The 20,097-nt window shown below is 36.4% G+C and overlaps 1 protein-coding gene across 1 annotated transcript; it reads left to right on the top strand.

Moving 5' to 3' along the window:
* The first annotated feature begins 11,794 nt into the window (after positions 1 to 11,794).
* On the top strand, positions 11,795 to 19,649 carry LOC127640525 (DET1 homolog). Its single transcript, XM_052123140.1, has 6 exons — positions 11,795 to 12,095; positions 12,308 to 13,084; positions 14,714 to 15,067; positions 15,746 to 15,936; positions 16,267 to 16,458; positions 18,288 to 19,649. The coding sequence occupies exons 2-6, from the start codon at positions 12,332 to 12,334 to the stop codon at positions 18,475 to 18,477; spliced, it is 1,680 nt and encodes a 559-aa protein (XP_051979100.1). The 5' UTR covers positions 11,795 to 12,095; positions 12,308 to 12,331; the 3' UTR covers positions 18,478 to 19,649.
* The last annotated feature ends 448 nt before the right edge of the window (positions 19,650 to 20,097 follow it).

Here is a 20,097-nt window from a genome sequence, read left to right as displayed (position 1 = left end):
AGTTTGTTCTGGGCCCTGGCTACGTTTCAGCGGCTCATGGTCAGAATCCTCAGATGGCACGTCTGGATGATATCATAATTTACTGTAATGATTGCCAGTGGCACCTGCAGCATCTGAAGTCTGTACTGAAGTCGTTGAGATAGACGGGACTCATGACAAACCCTAAGAAGTGTGCAATTGGATGGGTGGAATTATGGTGTCTGGGCTTCCACTTGGGTCATGGGCATGTGTGGCCACAAATTGACAAGACTGCGGCGATTGCGGCCTGCCCAAGACCCAAGACCAAAAAGGAGGTGAGACTATTATCGTAGGTTTGTGCCTAATTGTTCGACCGTCACCAGCCCACTGACTGATCTTAATAAAAAGGGGGTCCAGTGGATAGAGCCGTGTCAGCAGGCGTTCACCCAAGTAAATGCTGCACTCTGTGGTGGGCCATTATTCTACACTCCTAACTTCTCTCTCCCTTTTATCTTGCAGACGGACGCATCGGAGAGGAGGTTGGAAGAGGTACTGTCCCAGATGGTGGAGGGGGAGGAATGCCCTGTGCTGTAAATTAGTCGCAAGCACTTGATGCGAGAGACAAAGTATAGCACAATAGAGAAAGAGTGTTTGGCCATCAAATGGGCGGTCCTCACTCTCTGGTACTATCTGCTGGGGCATGCTTTCACCCTCTGTTCAGACCATGCCCAGCTCCAGTGGCTCCATCGCATGATGGATGCCAATGTGTGGATCACCCGTTGGTATCTAGCTCTCCAGCCTTTGGCTGGATGGCTACCTGGCCTGAGATGGGCGATGGGGGTATGTGGTGATGGGGGGCGTGGCTGAGCGACGTCTGTGAAAAGCGAGAGATTGAGTGTGGTATGGGTTGGCACCTGTGGGACATCACCTCTAACTGCTGTTTTGTGTTTGCTGTGAGTGCGGAGAGTGATTTAAAGGGCGATCCAGACCACCCGAGGGGAGAGGGAGCAGAACCTGCATGTGTTTATGTCAGTGTAGCTAACATTTGAGATTGAAGCTTTTGAGTGAGAGAAAATAAAAATACCTTTTGAGTTTGATTTGCCATCTCCTTCTTCCTCCTTCAGAGTGTAAAGAACTTTTGCCACACTAACATTATTATTATTTTTTTTTTCTTTTTGCCTGTTCTCCATCATTTATTTTGGGTACTTTTCAAATGCATTTTATGTATAGATTTAAGTGTTTTAGACTTAACCCAGACCCATAATCTGTTATCAAAATAAAATTTATTTCTTTTTTTTTATTATGATGATCTAAAGAAAGAGTGACATAAAAATCACATAAACACCATTTCAATATTTATTGTGTTAAAAGGATTTCTATCAATTCTAAACATAGATTACTTTCCCACAGTACCCCTGATATTGTTTTTACAAAAGTTTGTGTACTTTAATGTACTACATTGGGGTCAACAATGTCAGTGAAGAGCATGAAAGAGACAAGTTGTGTTTTAAGAAAAATGTAATTATTAATTTTGAATTTAGGATACATACAATTTTAGCTATTATATGAAATTAGCTGTAGCAAGATAAAGGAGTCTGCCATTTTATATAAAAAAAATATTAAAAATTTAATTCCCAAAAATGTAAATTACCATTACAGCACTCTATTAAACACAATAGAGAAATTGAGATGTGGTCGAAATGACACTGTAGTGGGATTTTTTTGTGACTTTCAGAACAAAAAGATGTGTGAGTGAAAATGTTTTAACGAGACTTTCTAGAAGTTGACAGTGCTAAAATTGCCCAAATTTAATCAAACACCCTTATATGCTGGCTCACCAGCTAGACAAACACCTTTCCATTAGCCTGGACCAACAGTAATTGCGTTAGCAGGGGAAGGTGGATTTTCAAAGGTTTGGTGCATTGGTGCTCTACCAGATCAGGTAAAGACCATGTAAATGGCAGTTCCACATCAAGTCTGGCAAGAAAAGGAAAGTCCCCTGGGAAAATGGGTTGAGAGAACTGCGGCAGCTCGACAAGTTCTTGTGACACTAATGTTTCCTTCACTGGCACTAATAATAGAAAAGTGCCCATCAAATTCCTTTCACCCGTGATCCCCAAGTGGCAAAAATTGCAGCTGCACAATGATGGCCAGCTTTTGGGTGAGGCGTGGTGTGGTGCTCGGGCTTCCCTGCTGAGATCCCCCTTAGCTTTCTTGAGGGGTTAGAGGGTAATTCTGCCTGAGTGTGGTTTCTGTACTTGACCTCTCTTTCCCTCCCTTTAAAGAGTGTGTTTTGATGAAATGGTGAAATAATTTCTTGCCAAACTACTGGTCCATCTCTGCTGACCTAAACTAAACTGTGTCCCACTGAAAAGCATCAGACATTGTCCTGCTTGCTCTTCCTTTCTGGCCCCCGGAGCCCTACAAATGCTTGAAATTCGAGATCCATACAAGCAAAAAAACAAGAAAACAGGACTCCTAAAGCAATCATTCTGTGCTAAAGAGAGTGGCCACAATGAAAGAAAAACAAGACAAAAGGCATTTTTAGACACACAAATAACGAACAAACATTTTCACCCTCATCTCGTGAGATTCTTGTCTGTCTTTTTTCATTAGTCAGCCTTCCAAGTATAAAGCAGCCGAATTCAAGGTCTACAAATAACACTGTAAAAAAAAAAAAAAAATGGTAATTTTCTGGCAGCAGGGGTGCCAGAAAATGTCTGTTTAAAAACAGAAAAATACTGTCATGAAAAAAACAGATACACTGTAAAAAAACAGTAATTTCTTATCCTATAATTACAGTTTGTTACTGTTATTCTACACAAAAATCTCCTTATAATACTATGAAATCTTTTAATTTTAACATACATTAATTGTTAAAATACAGTCATACACCTCTAAAACACAGAAAAATTATCTTTGAAGAATGATAAAAAAAAGTTTAAGTACAGATAATATAAATATATACACACACACACACACAATGTTTTTATAACAGTACTTAAACTTTTTTTTGCAGTTTAGTTAAACTGCAAAAATAACTAAGATTTGCTTTAATAAAAAAAAAAACAGTAATTTTAATTTTGTTTTATTTGTTATCTGCAAATACATCCTGTGATCAACATTTAACAAAGCACTTCATAGCATCGTTAGCAGCAATATTATAATTGTATTTATTTTTTTAAATGTAACTGGTTCTCCCCACTGGTTAAAACTAACCAACTTCCATAAACAGTCTTTACTGTGAGAATGACAGCTTTTTTTTTTTTAACCCTGTACTTTGATATGTACACAATTTGCATTAAAGCACACATTAAAATGCCGCACTCACTCAAGATAACAGCCAGCCACAAAACACAAGCAGAATGAACCCTTTAAACATTACAGAATAGCATAAACAAATTGGATATGTATGAAAGCTGGCATGTGAGATGATGTCTACTCTCTCCATTCAAAGTTTGCAATGTTTGTAATCAATTAAATTGATTAGGATTTATGGACTGCTGTTTTTTAGATGGCTTCTTCTCCACTTTGGTCCCCCTATCTGGATTTATCCTGAAAAGGCATCTGTGAAGACAGAAATACACTTGAATATAGTGCTACAAACATTTTTCATAATCAGCAATTCTGATGAGCCATATAAATGTTTAGCCATATAAAAAGTATTTAAACTGAGCAAAAGATGTGACAGACATATCTAAAGGTATAGTTCACACCAAAATAAAGTCATCATTTACTCAACCTTAAGTTGTTACAAACCTGTATACATTTATTTCATCTGTTGAAGACAAAAGAAGATACTTTGAAGAATGTTTTGTAACCAAACAGTTGATGGACCCCATTGACTTCAATAGTATGGAAAAAAATACTTTGGAAGTCAATGGGGTCCATCAACTGTTTGTTTCTGGCAATGTGGCTTTTCACATTTCAGTGGACCCTGTACGGTTTCACAGTGTGACACAGATGACCGCTTATGGTGGCGCAACATATGACTTTTAAAGGAATTATACTTGGTAAACCTTGATTTGTACCCAATTACACAACAGGCATATTCACCATGTGTTTCATTTGTGTGTATTTTTTTATGATTTACATATCCTTTCACTGTTTACGTAGAAATGCCACATATAGGACATGTGAAAGCATTTAGAACACTTGCCATATTGCAAACTTACTTTAATATAATGTTTGAGCTAGAAGACTTCTGACTTATCTCAATTCCAGAAGTTCCAGATGTCCCAATTCCTGGTATTGCATCAAAAAACTGAGGGGGAAAAGAAAGAAAGAAGTTTGCATAACGTTGCATTATAAATTTTAGGTAACGTTAACACAAAGCTAAAATGTATCTGCAACCTAGCTAATGTAACATCTGACATACATTACTTGTTTTGTTTTCGGTCGTCAATCTTAAATGTATACTTTAGCTATGTGTCGGTATTGCGTTGAATTTTTGAATGTGTCAGTAAATATTTTTGACGTTACCTCTCACACGTGTTGCTTCCTCGAAAACAGCAGAATAGTTCACCAGCGCGCCACCGTCTTCATCCTTCATGTCGCGCGCTTCTTTCTGCGTGCACCCACTTAGCAGAGGTGTCAATTCTGATTGGCTTAAATAATTATTGCCCTGAAAATGATTTGCTGAACACAGAGGTTTGTGATTTTTCTTTTGCATTGGTTTTCGTAGCTTATTATTTAAATTGCAACGGCCTTTTTTTTTAAACAGCTAAACTTGTTTTATTGAAAGTAAATATACTTTCAATATCTCTCTTTTTAACAGATCTCTGATAATCTGTGACAAGCTAAGGGGTGTCAGAAATCGACACAGTTGTTACAGTATTTCATGTGTTAAAAGAGGCCAGCAGGTTAATAAAAAAAACTTTATTTTTACGGTTAGTTTTGTTAAAATTATCATTGAAAATCTGTTAAAAAACAGATATGTAGTGTATTCCATTTATACATAGTTTCTCTGTTAAATTATGTTACACATGTCAATTAACAGTTTTTTGTTGTAATTTTAATAAAACATTTCTGTCATTTAAAAAAAACAGGGAAAACACTGTAAATTTTTTGGCAAAAACTGTAAAAAAAAAGTTTTTTTTTTACAGTGAAGTGAAATGCAGCATTGTCATTGTTGGATCATTACGTGGAATTGTTAGCAAGACTAAATTGCAAAAGGGCATACACTTCATCTACATGATCACCTTAATTTAAGGAAAATTCCCATATTCAGTATGTCAACCTAACGTAAAGAAATGGACACTACTAAAGCATGCATTCAAGATTAGTGTTTAACAACTTTGTGACTGCTATTTAAAGGGAAAGTTTACTCAAAAATGAAAGTTCTGTCATCATTTATTGATATTTTCATATTATTCCAAACCAATTTGACTGTTTTTCTTGCATGAAACATAGCAGAAATCAAGCGTCCAAACAGCTATTTCCCTGGTCACCATTCACTTTCATTGCATGGTAAAGAATGATAATGACAGTAAATGGTGGCCATTCAAATAAGAAAGATCTGTCATAATTTACTCACACACACTCATGTAGTGTTCCAAACCCATATATGACTTAATTTCCACTGCAGAACACAATTGGAGATGTTAGGCATAATGTCAGCCTCAGTCACCATTCACTTACATTGCACCTTTTTCCATTTTCCATAGGTTTGGAACAGTGTTGGGTATGTTAAGGTAAGGTAATCCACAAATTACTAATTACTTCTCAAAGATTTCATTCAAATTACTGATTACTTCAGTGAAACGTTATCACATTACTAATTACTTTAATTTTGTGTTACTTTCAGTTTTTCTGCTCAACGAATTCAAAATAATGTCTATATTTCCTCCTCGTTAATTGTCAGACGTTCTTCAGCTGTCACAGAAATGCAAACATATTTGTATATGAAAATAATAATATTTTAAATGACTAACCATATATAATATTATGCGTAACCCAAGTACTATACTTAGAAGTAATTATCTTACTTGAAATCAGTAACTGTAACCTGATCACAAGAATTTTAAATGTAATGCACTACACAACTACAAAAAAGTAGTTAGATTACAGTGCTTAATTGCTTTGTAATCATATTACACACAACACTGGTTTGGAACAACATGAGGGTGTGTAAATGATGACAGAATTTTCATTTTTGGGTGAACTAACCCTCGAAATCAATTTTTTTTTTAAAAGAAAGAAAGGTATGCATCTGTGTCTTTGCTGGAAGGGAAATAAAAAGAAATGGAAACCTAGAGTAAACTAACTTAAATTTGGGTGAAAAAACATGGTTGAGATGAGGCAGAGGGTGTTGAAATCATGGCTGATTTGCATGCCCTGCAGTCTCCAGCTTGCACTGAGGACTCATGTACAAGGAAATGCAAACACTCTTCCATGTAGTCCCATGACAAGCTGTACACACTCATGAACGCAACTATGCCTGTCCAGAATGTCTCCCTCCCCCATAACACACACACATGCACACATCACACACAAGCAAGCTAGCATGCGCATGCACTTGCACACACACACACATACATCCTCAAAAGAAAAATCGACATCCTGCACTCGTCCTTTACCCTTCATCCATTGTTGTCTCTGAGAGGTTTCCACGGAAACCAGAATTACAATTTCCCTGAGACTTAAAGAAGAGGCAGAAATTTGTCGTATGGCATCTGTAATCCATATTATGACAGGTAAACAGTTATATTTGTATTGACAGTGAACAGTGACTGAGGCTGTTATGCTGCCAAACATCTCCTTCTGCATTCCAAGAAATAAACTCATACAGGTTTGGAACAACATGAAAGTGAGTAAATGATGGCAGAATTTGTATTTTGTGTGAATTATTCCTTTAACAGATTTAATAACCATATATATATATATATATATATATATATATATATATATATATATATATATATATATATATATTGCCTATTTTTAAGATTTACACATTTCAATTTCATAACTAAATTCTATCTAATTGATTAATTGACAACTGTCATTAATGTTTAACTAAATAAAAAAAAACATACAAATATTTTATATATATTTAATTTTATAAAATATTACTCAGTTCTGTTTGATGGAATTTTGTTATGAAATTTAAATGTGTAAATCTTTATCTTAATCTTTTTTGAGTGCTGTAAATGGTACTGTATAAGCTATCAGTCTTGTGGGCACATTGATTGGACTGGTAAGGCTGCAGAGAAGGGGTGTATTTGGTAGGAAACAATGTTTCCAGGCAACAGCATCCTGTCAGCTGATTCAGAAGGCCAATAAAATATAGCCATGTATTCTGGACAGCCAATAAAGGAGTGCACAGTTATATTTCTATCTGTGAGGGTTTAATGGTTGGAGCATATATTTACACACACTGACCATATGGCTAGCAGGCAGAATGGATTCTGCTTCGTACATACAGGCCTTTTTCTCTGTAACTCAAAAGACTATGAAAACTATGTGATAATGTTCACAATTAAGCCTTGTTTCACCACCAAGCAAGATAATTTGAAGCCTGATATTCGACAGGAAAATGCAACCTATTGATTGACTCAACTACTTCTAGCTGGTGCAAATGCTACTTGTGCATAAATATGTCTGGCATTTGATGTATTCTGTGATGAGTCATCTATAATTTTGGCATTAATGTGTTAGCACTTTATTTCATGAGAAATGTAGTGATAAATCATTACTCGATAAAAGAAAAAGAAAAAAGAAAGAATATTTGTTCTGGAGAAATGTGTTGCATGTAACAGCATGATGCTGTCCTCTGAAATTAGGCAACATTGAAAAAAATGTACTTGGGTGGATTTGTCAAGCATGTCATTGTTTAACTCCCTGATGGGCGTTTTTTGATCTGCGCTATTTGATTTTCTGTGAAATAATTGCTGCCATTTCTATTTCCCCTCCAAACAAATAGTCTTCAGTGATGTTGGCATTGAACAAGCAACATTTTAATCTTGCTGAACTTGGCCTGGAGATCGAGGAGAACAATATACTTCAACGGATGTTCCGGGGTTCAATACAAATTAAGCTCAATCGACAGCATTTGTGGCATAATTTGGATTACCACAAAAATTTATTTCGACCTGTCCCACCTTTTCTTAAAAAACAAAAACAAATAATTGTGAAAAAATGTAGGTTACAGTGAGGCACTTACAATGGAAGTGAATGGGGCAATGAAAGTGAATATGACCAAGTTTTGGAGGGTTTAAACAGAAGCTTATAATTTTATAAAAGCACTTACATTCATTGTTCTGATAAAACTTGTTTATTTGAGGTGTAAATTTGTTAATTTATAATTTTTCCAGTTGTTTTAGGGTTGTTGACATTACATCGCCATGGTTACGAAATTGTAAAACTGGCACAGAAAAGGTTTGTATGTGATTTTATCACTCTAAAATAATGTTCATATGCATATCCTTTATGTCTTGTGGCTATACTTTTGAAACAGTGAGGAATTTAACATAAAAAAATTGGCCACATTCACTTTGTCTCCATTTTAAGTGCCTCACTGTATCCTCGATTTTTGCTTTTTTTAAAGCAAAGGAGGAACGAGTCAAAATATTTTTTTGTGGTAATGAATATTATGCCACAAATTCTGTTGATTGAGCTTAACTTGTATTTAAATAGAAATTCACAATGCCAATACATGTGATCAATATCACATATTCTGTAGGCTGCAGTATAAAGAAAAGAGCAAACTGAGACTTGGAAAAAATCTCAAAATTAAAATGTCTAAAAAATAAAATAAAAAATAGAGCAAAAAATAGAACAAAGTTTGAAGAACGCTCAGGGCCGGCGCTACCTATAGGCGAACTAGGCAGTTGCCTAGGGCCTCGGACTTGGAAGCAGGGCCTCCAAAACATACACATGCTTATCCACCAATCAAGAGCAGCAAAATACTATGCTGTTTGTCCATTGGATATAACAATTGTCATTCACCTGTAGTTAAACCAAGTAATATCACCGTTTACATACGAGTCACTCCCAACCTCTGAATTTATGAATGAAGAGATTGTAGATGAATAAAATCCAACTTTTCTGCAAATTTATCTGATGAAAATAAGTATGCAATCTTAAGCATATGAATAAGCACACAATTACAGTTGACGAAATTAACTTGTCTTTTCACTTCCAATAGCAGCTGATTTGTGTATCATAAGGTATTTCTCTAATATGACTATATTTAGTCTATCAAAAACAAAACTGTTCATTATCCCAAATAGTGGGTTAGTGTGTTACCATAAATAAATTACTGAACAAATTACTGCAAAAAACTTCCTGACTGCTAAAAAAAAAGATGACTTTTCAGATGATTTGTTTTTTGTTTACCTTAATTAAAGTTACATTAATATGCACATTTAAGTAAAAATATAAAAATACTGATAACAGGTTTTGTATAAATAAAATGGTTAGGAATCATATTTGTTTTCAAGTCTTTTTTATTAAATTATGTTTTATTAACAAATTTCAGGAGGAGCACATTCAGATAATCAACGAGATAAGAGGTATATATACTGCAGACGTACCTCTGTTCATTGACAGTTTATCAGCATCCCTCCACCGCCTCCATCTCCTCACTTTGATTTTTAATAATCTCTTATTGGATGTAAACAACACAATCCAAAATACAATGCAATACTGTGTAAATCTGGCCAAAATTCAGAGCCTGGAGCCCTCCCCAGGACAGCATGCCAAATACGCATAATCTTTACTCTATTTAATTTGATGTAAGTGTGAACTCGTGAATTCTGAAAGGTGGAGGGGAGGAGGGCATGGTGGGGGGCCTCGAACATACATTTTGCCTAGGGCCTCCAAATGTCTAGAACCGGCCCTGAGAAAGCTACAATTACAGCAACATTCTATTATGATGCTGAGTACCAAATATCTTTTTAAATGTTAAACACAGTCTCTATGCAACACAGATTTTCAGAAATGCTATAAAAAAAAACAGCTTCTTCACTTCTGCGCAAAAAGCAACCGCTTTTTCCAATTACAGCAAGCTTGATTACACTTTCTAACACCATCCAGCACTCTGCGCATGCATCAAGCACTAGGGGGTGTAATCAACCTTAAAATCTTGATCTTGCCTAGAGACAATGACAAGATGCACAGTGAAAAATTTGTACAGTTGTACATTCTCTTCTCACCCAAAACCGATTTGATCGCTTCCGAAGACATGGATTAAACCAGAGTCGTATGGATTACTTTTATGCTACCTTTATGTGCTTTATGGAGTTTCAAATTAAGGTCACCATTCACTTGCATTTTATGGACCTACAGAGCAGAGATGTTCTTCTAAAAATCTCTGTTTGTGTTATGCAATAGAAAGAAAGACAGACAAATCTAGGATTGCATGAGGACGAGTAAATAATAAGAGCATTTTCATTATTAGGTGCACTATTCCTTTAAGAATAGCCAGCTAAATAACATAACATAACATATGTAACAATTTGTTATTTGAAATATTTGAAAATATTTCCCCAAAATAAACATCTCTGTATATATGTATAAAATATAATATATAATGTAAAATAGATTAAAATAATGAAAAGATACAATTTTCTTTATGGCACAAAACATTTTTTGTTTTTGTTTTGCTTTAACATTTTTTTTCAAGAATCTTTAATTTGGAGTTTAGTTTATGGACTGGAATGATTAATTTTGACATTCTAACTTATTATACATTCTGTGTCCAGCTAGGAATAATTACTTTTGTATGCATTTTGAAAAAAAAAAAAAAAAAAAAACCTTCAGCATAATAATTTCAACCACCATAAGTGGTCTTCTAAAAAGATTTATTTACCTCTGCCCTAATCATCACGGAACTACCCTTGTCTGAGCCGGTCAATTGACATTTAAAATGGGTTTGTTAATATCATAATTTTTCTGGAGGATGAGCATGCTCCCTGTTGACTACGGAATGAAAAGTGTATTTTCAAAGTCCAAATGCTCCATAAAACGCCAAGGGAAAAGGCATTTTGAGCAGTTATCAGTTTTTTCTATGGCAGAAAGGGAAAACAAAAGACTGAGATGACCTCATCTGTCACTGCTTTGCCTTTTTGGTGTACTCTGCTAATGGGTGCATAAATGGGAAGTGTTTCGTCCCTAATTATTAGTTCTACATTTGCCTTTTGCAAACCCTTTCATCAACAAAACCCTCCAAAAAATTCTGTCAAGTAAATTCTTACTATTTTCTGTAGTTCGTTCTAATAATTTCTCTCGAATTATTTTCCTGTTTTTCATTGAGGGATATGGATACTTGGAGCTTACACACACACACACGCACAGCAATTGATTTTAAGGGACAGGATATTTTTTATTTTATGAGACATAAACCTTTTTCACAGACTGTGATGACGCGTTTCCGCCTTATTTATAAGCGTAAATCACGCATTATTATTATTATTATTAAATATATTAGTTTTAAAATTAAAAAATTCATTACAACAGCTACGAGGAGGTTTCTATTAGCCTACAGCTAATGAGAGAGTGACAGTACATTTGGCTTCTTCTCCTATTCTACTGTCTTAATCCACCGCTCTCACCCCTTCTGGAAAGTCATTCACACGTAATAGTGGATTTTTACTTTTGCTCTCGTAGCAAATGGTTAAGTGAAAATAATATTTGGTGTTATCTCCCATTCACTCCCATTCACCGCTGTAGAAGTTTACCCTGCAAACGTTTACTTCCGCGTTCCAAAACCCGGAGTGTGAAAAAGGTCTATTTGACGACATCTAATCAATTTGACAAGCCATCTAATCAATTTGACAGGACATCTAATCAATTCGAATCACGGTAAGAATCTGCCATTCGAATTATCCGCAGAAGTGCAGTTGCGTTTTCTCTCCGCTCCTAAAGGGGGCGCGCTGATGCTTTTTGTGCTTCAGGCCAACTTTATATTTGCAGCGCTGGCTCATGCGATCTCGGCTACTTCCGCCGGTCAGACAGCTCCTAGCAGATTTAAACTGAAGAACAACACAATAAAGTGTGTTATAGGTCCTTTTTCCAAGTTTTTTTTTAATGTTTTATTTTATGTAGGGTTTTGGTTGTGTGTTGGCCATGTTTGTCTTAGAGAGAGTTAGACCTGCACACATGTTAGCATGAGAAGTGTTTAAATCCAAAAGCAGGTAAGATATACATAACTTATATTCTGTCTGGACTTTATATTGATGTTTTATTATGATAAAAGTTTATTTGTAAGACTTTTGTATAAAATAACGTTGAAATAAAACTGTAAAACAGACTATCTGTCTACTTTTGCAAGGAAATGTTTTGTTGCATTGCATGTATTTACTTGTACTATTTTACTCTCTTCCTTTAATGTTTTAATTTATTGCAGTGGTAATGATGTAATGTATGTATTATGGCTGCTCACAACAACACAACATCAGAAGATGATTTCCCAACTTTGAAGCCCAGACGCATCCAGAACCAGAATGTTGTCCACCGACTAGAGAGACGTCGGATCTATTCGGGTGCCCCTGGAGCTCACTGGTACCGTGTGCGCTGCTTCCACCAGAACCTCTTCCCCAACTTCACTGTGGTGAATGTAGAGAAGCCTCCCTGCTTCCTGCGCAAGTTCTCCCCTGATGGACGGTGTTTCATTGCCTTCTCCTCTGATCAGACTTCCCTGGAGATCTACGAGTACCAGGGATGCCAAGCAGCAGAAGACCTTCTCCAAGTCCAGGAGGGCGAAACCCTGGCTAATGGGAATGACCAGCGGTCCCTCAACATCAGAGGCAGGCTATTTGAACGTTTCTTCTCTCTTCTCCATGTCACCAATGTGGCCTCCAACGGTGAACACTTGAACAGAGAGTGCAGTCTGTTTACAGACGACTGCCGTTATGTGATTGTTGGCTCTGCTGCCTACTTGCCCGAAGAACCTCATCCGCACTTTTTTGAGGTGTATCGCAACAATGAGTCGGTGACACCGAATCCACGCTCTCCTCTTGAAGACTACTCTCTACACATTATAGACCTGCACACGGGCCGACTGTGTGATACACGCACCTTTAAGTGTGACAAGATCATTCTCTCACACAATCAGGGTCTCTACCTGTACAGAAATATACTTGCTGTGCTCTCTGTGCAGCAGCAGACCATACATGTCTTTCAGGTAAGAGTACAGTGTGTGAGGCTATTTATTCAATCACAATTCAAAGCACAAATCACTTATGCAGTTTATGCAGTAATTTATACTCTACCAGTCAAAAGTGTTCGCACACCTTCTCTTTTACACTTTCAAGTCATCAGGCTATAACGTATCACACATCGAAGTTGCCATGTCTAAAAACAAACAAACAAACAAAAAGAACCCCTTTAGACCATCAATGTGTGTGTGAAGTTTTAATAAAAAATCTGATATTTAGAGATTTTTATGAAAAGGCACATTTTGTTAAGGTCATAAAAAGTAATCCTAAGAAAACGGCTTCATCTTCGTGACTCGGAAAGTCATGATATTTGTAAAAAAATAAATAAAAACAATTTACCTTGAAAAGTATGATTTGAATTTGTGTACACTCTTGTGCATTCAAGGTGTAAGGGAATTACTTTAATACCTTTAACATGATGGTTACAACATTACATTTTTAAATATATTTGAGTATTCTGTGTTCAATACAAGTTAAGCTCTAATTGACAGCATTTGTGGCATAACCTCAAAAATATATTTGGACTTACCCCTCCTTCAAAAAACAAAAACAAATAATAAATCTGAGTTATAGTGAGACACTCCTTACAATGGAAGTGAATAGGGGGCAATTTTTGGTCATTAAAATACTAATATTTTCAAAAGTATAGCCACAAGACATAAACAATATGCATGTTAACATGATTTTAGTGTGATAAAATCACTTACTAACCTTTTATGTGAAAATGTATAGCCAATTTTACAACAACTTTGCCATGATGAATGTTAACAAACCTTATAATGACTGTAAAAATGACAATTTAACAGCTCAAATAATACATGCGTTAATTAAGAATTGATGAAGTGCCTTTATAAAATTATAAGCATCAATTTTCTGCAATTAAACCCTCTAAAAATTCATAACCCCCCCCCATTCACTTCTGTTATAAGTGCCTCACTGCAACTCTATTTTTTCTTTTAAAGAAATGGATGTGCGAGTCAATATTATGCCACAAATGTTGTCTGTTGAGCTTTATTTGTAGTGACTATGGAGTGTTCCTTTAAATCAATTTTTGTAGAAAATTTTGTAAATGTTTTTCCAAAATGTATAAAACTAAATGGAAACTAAGGTTACATTTCTACCAACTACAACCTCCAAAGAAGTCAAACAAATCTTATCAAAACTCTTATTTTTGCTAAACAGAATTGGTGTTGCCATTTATGCTGGGCAATTGTTGACAGCTTTTTGTTTTCTATCTGATCCATCACACCAATTTTCAAAATTTGTTTAAATAATAAAAAAAGAAAATAAATATGATTTAAGCACAATTTATTTTTATCAATAAAATGAGTTGTAAAACTTTTAAGCATAAATTATAGATCAAAAGATTTTTTAAGAGCATGATAACTAAATTCGTAAATTCAGTCATGTCAAAGTTAAAATGTTTTACTTTAAAAGGTTTACTTGCTTATTTTCTTTAAAGCTTCTTTTAAACAATATGTATTGTGATGTATATTGCGAATGACTTTAATTTCTTAATCACTTATAAAGTACTATTTATCAATCAGATTATATTTAATATCTTTCATCTTTAATATCCCCTCCCACCCACTAAGGTGACACCAGAAGGAACATTCCTTGACGTCCGCACCATAGGACGTTTTTGTTATGAGGATGACCTCCTGACTCTGTCTGCGGTTTACTCTGAGGCCCAGGCTGAAGGCCAGCCCGGTTTCTCTCGCCTGTATAAAGAGAAAACCATCAACTCCCTGAAGCACCGACTGCTTGTGTACCTCTGGAGGAGGGCAGAGCAGGACGGCAGTGCCATGGCTAAGCGGCGGTTCTTTCAGTTCTTCGATCAGCTCAGGCAACTGCGCATGTGGAAGATGCAACTCCTGGATGAACACCACCTCTTTATTAAGTACACTAGCGAAGACGTGGTCACACTGAGGGTCACTGACCCCTCGCAGGTAAAATCCATCACCCCACCTCCATCACACACTACAAGTACACACTGCAAAGTAACTGGAGATTTAATCAGATGTGCACTTGCTGGCGTCATACCTTAATCTGTGGTAGTATAAGATATAATGTTTGTTGTCCTTTTGGTTTGAATTCAGTTTGGTTTGTAATGGATTGTGTTTTTGTAAGTACCAGTAAATAATCATTGGGACGATATTTTTTTTAAAGATTTAAAGTGTGTTGCTGTAATACAGTATTGCTATTGTTCATAATTTAAGGAATAGTTCACCAAAAAATTAAAATTCTGTTATCATTTACTCACCCTCATGTCATATTAAACACAAAAGTATATATTTTAAAGAATGTTGTGATTTCTTATCTCCATTCAATAGCAGTTGATAGTGACTCACTTTAAAGCTTAAAAAGGACCCAAAAGTAGTCCATTCAACTCATGCATCATATTCCAAGTCTTCTGAAGGCATTTTGCCATATAATACTTATGATTTTCACCTGCCAGACAATGAAACAAGTGAAAAAATCCCACTCGCATTGAAAGATGAACCCGAGCCCTATTTAAGAACCAGGATATCATATATATATATATAAAATACACGTATCTATTAAAACATCTAGTTTATATAAACTGAAATCTAATAATGACCCTAATTTTTCTTCTCCTTTCTCAGCCTTCATTCTTTGTGGTTTACAACATGCTGACGACTGAAGTGATTGCGGTTTTCGAGAACACTTCAGATAAACTTCTGGAGCTTTTCGAGAACTTCTGTGACCTCTTCCGAAACGCCACTCTCCACAGCGAGGCTGTGCAGTTCCCGTGTTCTGCTTCCAGCAACAATTTTGCTCGTCAAGTGCAACGCAGGTGAGATACATACAGTACATGAACCAGGCCTATTTGGAAGCCACAAGTTATTGGTCGAGCCAGAGGAGGCCTCACTCATTCTGACTTGCACAAGGCCTTAACAACGACTCAATGTAAATATGCCGCACTGGATATTTGGTTGCAACTCACTCTGTTAGAAGTATTTAACTAACACTTTACATTTCTAAAAACTCTAATTAGGCTACGTGAACTACATAGAAGTCAAAAAAGATTTAGGAACTTTCTAAAGAGAGGCAGACTTTCCTTTATGCCATTCAATTTAGTCACTTGCCATGCACATCATTTATGGAGCTGTTTGTTTGTGCCCAGGTTCAAAGACACCATAGTGAATGCCAAATATGGAGGGCACACAGAGGCGGTCAGGAGGCTTCTTGGACAGCTTCCCATCAGTGCCCAGTCATACAGCAGCAGTCCATATCTGGACCTCTCCCTCTTCAGCTACGATGACAAGTGGGTGTCTGTAATGGAACGGCCGAAGACCTGCGGTGATCATCCCATACGGTACTGCCAGGCACATAGTCCGATCTTATAAGCAGATTAGGGAGTTTTTCCTCTCAAAAACGATCAAATGTTGGGCATAAGTGAGATGTTTTAGTACAGTACTTGACCTCATGTTGAAACCTGTATGACCTTTTTTGGTGGAACACAAAAGTAGATGTTGGGGAGACTCTCAGTCACCATTCACTTTCATTGCATCTTTTTTCATACAATCAATGTGAATGGTGATTGATGAAAAAAAAAGGAAAGATATATGGGTTTGGAAGACATGAGGTTGAACAAATGATTTTAAATCAACAAATTTTAAAGAGCACCTATTATGGTTTTTAAATGTGCCCGTTTTTGTTTTAAAGGTCTCATAAATTAGATTTACATAAATCCAAGGTCAAAAAACACTTTAATTTGCTCATAATTTAAATTGCAGCATTACCATTTTTCCCAGTGTCAAAAACCTCTCGTTCAATAATCCGTTCTAAAGCATTCGTTCTAAACTCCTTTCTGGGGCAGATGTCCCAGTCTGTTGTGATTGGTCTACTGCTTAGTGTAGTGTTTGAGGGCAGGTCAGAGTTGTAGTTTAGTACAGGAAGTAAGTCTGGAATTACTAACGACTCGTTTCAGGTGTTCAGAATCGGTTCTTTATTTGGGAGTCAATAACACCATTTGTCGTGCACTTTGATTTTTTAAACTTTGCAGACTTTTTTTTACATTCACAAACAGCTATATAACACGCTACATGAAAAGTTATATTTGAAAAACCATAATAGGTGCTCTTAATTTTCTTTAATGTCAAAAAAGGGATAGTTCACCCAAAATGAAATTTCTCTTATCATTTACTCACCATCATGCCATTACAGATGTGTATGACTTTCTTTCTTCAGTAGAACACAAAGATTTTTAGAAAAATATCTTTGCTCTTTTGGTCCTCACAATGCAAGTGAATGGTGGCAAGACATTGTAGCTCCAAAAATCACATAAAGGAAACATAAAAGTAATCCGTATGACTCCAGTGGTTAAGTCTATGTCTTCAGAAGTGATATAATAGGCGTGGGTGAGAAACAGATACAAATCTAAGTCATTTTTTGACTCTAAATCTCCACTTTAACTTTCACTTTCAGATGTGAAAGTGAAACTAAACATGCACCATGTGTGACTAAAAGTGAAACTGGAGATTTAGAGTAAAAAAGGACTTACATTTTGATCTGTTTCTCACCCACACCGATCATATCACTTCTCAAGAAAAACATTTAACCACTTAAGTCTTATGGATTACTTTTATGTTTGCTTTATGTGATTTTTGGAACTACAAATGTCTGATCACCATTCTCTTGCATTGTACAGACCTACAATCTTTGTTTGATTTCTGCTGAAGAAAGAAAGTCATACACTTCTGGGATTGCATGAGGGTGAGTAAATGATTCGAGAATTTTCATTTTTGGGTGAACTATCGCTTTAAATGTATACATGCATGGTCTAAAGTTTCTTGACAAAGACAGAGCACAGTAAATTGCAGATGAAGCCAGAATGTACGCCCACTTTTCCTCCTTGTAGTGAAAAATGAAGCTCAGCGGGAGGTGTGCATCAACTTCCTTGTTAAATCTTGAAACACTGAAGTGTAATTTCATGCTGTGACAGGGGATCTTTAAAACACTTTCTGAGAGCTTTAAAAATTTCCTTGACAAATGTTGCCACTATTCTCCAATATACCAACAACGGCTTGCTTACAGAATGCTTCTTAAAGAAAGAATATGCTACAGAGCGAAACATATACTGGTTTCTTCCTGTCGCAGTACATTATGGCATCATAATTAACTGGCACTGCTTCTTTCCTGCAGTTTCTACGCGAGGGACTCGGGGTTGCTGAAATTTAAGATCCAGGCAGGCCTGCTGGGCAGACCCATTAACCACGCAGTCAGAAGACTGGTAGCATTCACTTTCCATCCATTTGAGCCCTTTGCCATCTCCGTGCAGCGCACCAATGCCGAATACGTTGTCAACTTCCACATGCGCCATGGATGTGTATGATTATTATGTGCGAGCGAAATAAATCGGTGACACTTTTTGTCAGATAGAGAAGATGCATGGAGCCAAATGTTTGTGCATTTTGAAATTGATTTTTTCTTTTTATACTTATCTTTTTTAGAATAAAGTTTTATTTAAAACAGATGTCTTTTATGCAGTTACACTAAACTATGTATATATATATTTGGATATTTTATAATCTTTTTTACTAATTTGCAATGTGCAAATGAATATGGGTTTTGTAGGACAATATTGTAGTGTCTATTAGAATTTAGATTGTTTGCGTGGTTTTTAAACGTATTCTCACTGAGAGTGAAATATATGATTTTAGTCACACTAGTCCGACATATTTTACCCCCTATATTTAGTTTGCTTATAAATAAAGACAACAAAGATATTCATAGTTCACATTCATCTAATATCATTTTTTAAATTGCTGAAAAAGTATAGAATATGCTAATGCATCCTTTTAGCAGGTTTTACCCTCACAAGTTTAATGAAATAGTGTAGCTTCCATTACCCAAGCTGCTCCCACATAGTCGATCAGCATTAACCAAAAACAGAGGTGGGTTCGCACCACAATCGTCAACATCGCAAACCACTTAATGCTACAGTAATAACAACAAAAACTAATTCTGAAATTGATTCATTAGACCCAGTTTACTAAGTCAGAGGCTTCCCTTTGGGAATAGGATTGTTCAGTTGATAGAGCAGAGGTTGAAGAAAATGAATCTGTTTAAACAACCACTTCAGCACTGATTGAAGGACAATTATCGAAACTGGAGAATGCAACACCTTTGAAAAACAGCATTTTTGAACTAACATGCAGAGGGTGTCGGTGGGTAAAGAGCATGTCAAATCTCTCCCCACCAGTCATAAAGCTTTCTTTTCTTGAAGTTCTGCAGTGTGCCATTTTTTAAGTGGACCCCTAAGTGCAACTACTGTAAGTGTAATCATTCTCTCAGGCAGAATGAATACGAATCCCTGATGTCCCGCTAGTTACTGACAGAAATTTCCCCTGTCCACCAAGATGACCGCGTTCTTGTAGGTGCTCGAGGCGCGGTTGTGCACAGGGCCCCTGAACGCAGGAATGAATGCTTTTAGCCGCGGACTGGATTGAAAAGTGTGATCCTAGGGTTCGGTGTGGGCGGGAGTGGGAGGGTGTCGTCTGTGCTTCGTAGGGCTTCTCATTTAATTCAGCTGTAATGGTGCTGCCGCAATACGGAACAAAAAACTCTTACCAGGGTTATAATTTCACCATGCAATCAGTTCAGTTTTGCACTGCATGGGGAAAAAAGTGGGAGTGAAAAAAAGGTGAAACGCATGAACACTTGATTGAGGAGAAAATTAAGTGAGACATGGCGAATTGTGATTGCATTATTCTCTGTTTTCCGTTGCATTCATCCCCTTTTTCTATTTCTATTGTGTGCTTTGGTGATCTGTCCCCATTGCAAATGATCTACGATTCTTGGGGCATGAGCAAATTAATTAGATAAAGAGAGAGAAGAATGAAAACATTTACGACAACAAATTCTACGGTGACCGAGATGTTATGCCACGCACTTTCAGTCCGATCTCATTTAATAGCTGTCGTTGTTGTGGCTGCCTGTGTTGTCAGAAATT

This window comes from Xyrauchen texanus, chromosome 49 (genome assembly GCF_025860055.1).
Source record: "Xyrauchen texanus isolate HMW12.3.18 chromosome 49, RBS_HiC_50CHRs, whole genome shotgun sequence".
NCBI lineage: Eukaryota > Metazoa > Chordata > Actinopteri > Cypriniformes > Catostomidae > Xyrauchen > Xyrauchen texanus.
Note: the sequence above shows the minus strand (reverse complement) of the source record. Positions and strands in the feature narration are given on the sequence as shown.

Bases quoted from the DNA above. Each gene is read 5' to 3' on its own strand.
- LOC127640525 (XM_052123140.1), top strand. From the start codon at position 12,332: ATGGCTGCTCACAACAACACAACATCAGAAGATGATTTCCCAACTTTG. The intron at 13,085-14,713 runs GTAAGAGTACAG...CCACCCACTAAG, and splicing joins AGACCATACATGTCTTTCAG to GTGACACCAGAAGGAACATT. The intron at 16,459-18,287 runs GTACTGCCAGGC...TCTTTCCTGCAG, and splicing joins TGCGGTGATCATCCCATACG to TTTCTACGCGAGGGACTCGG.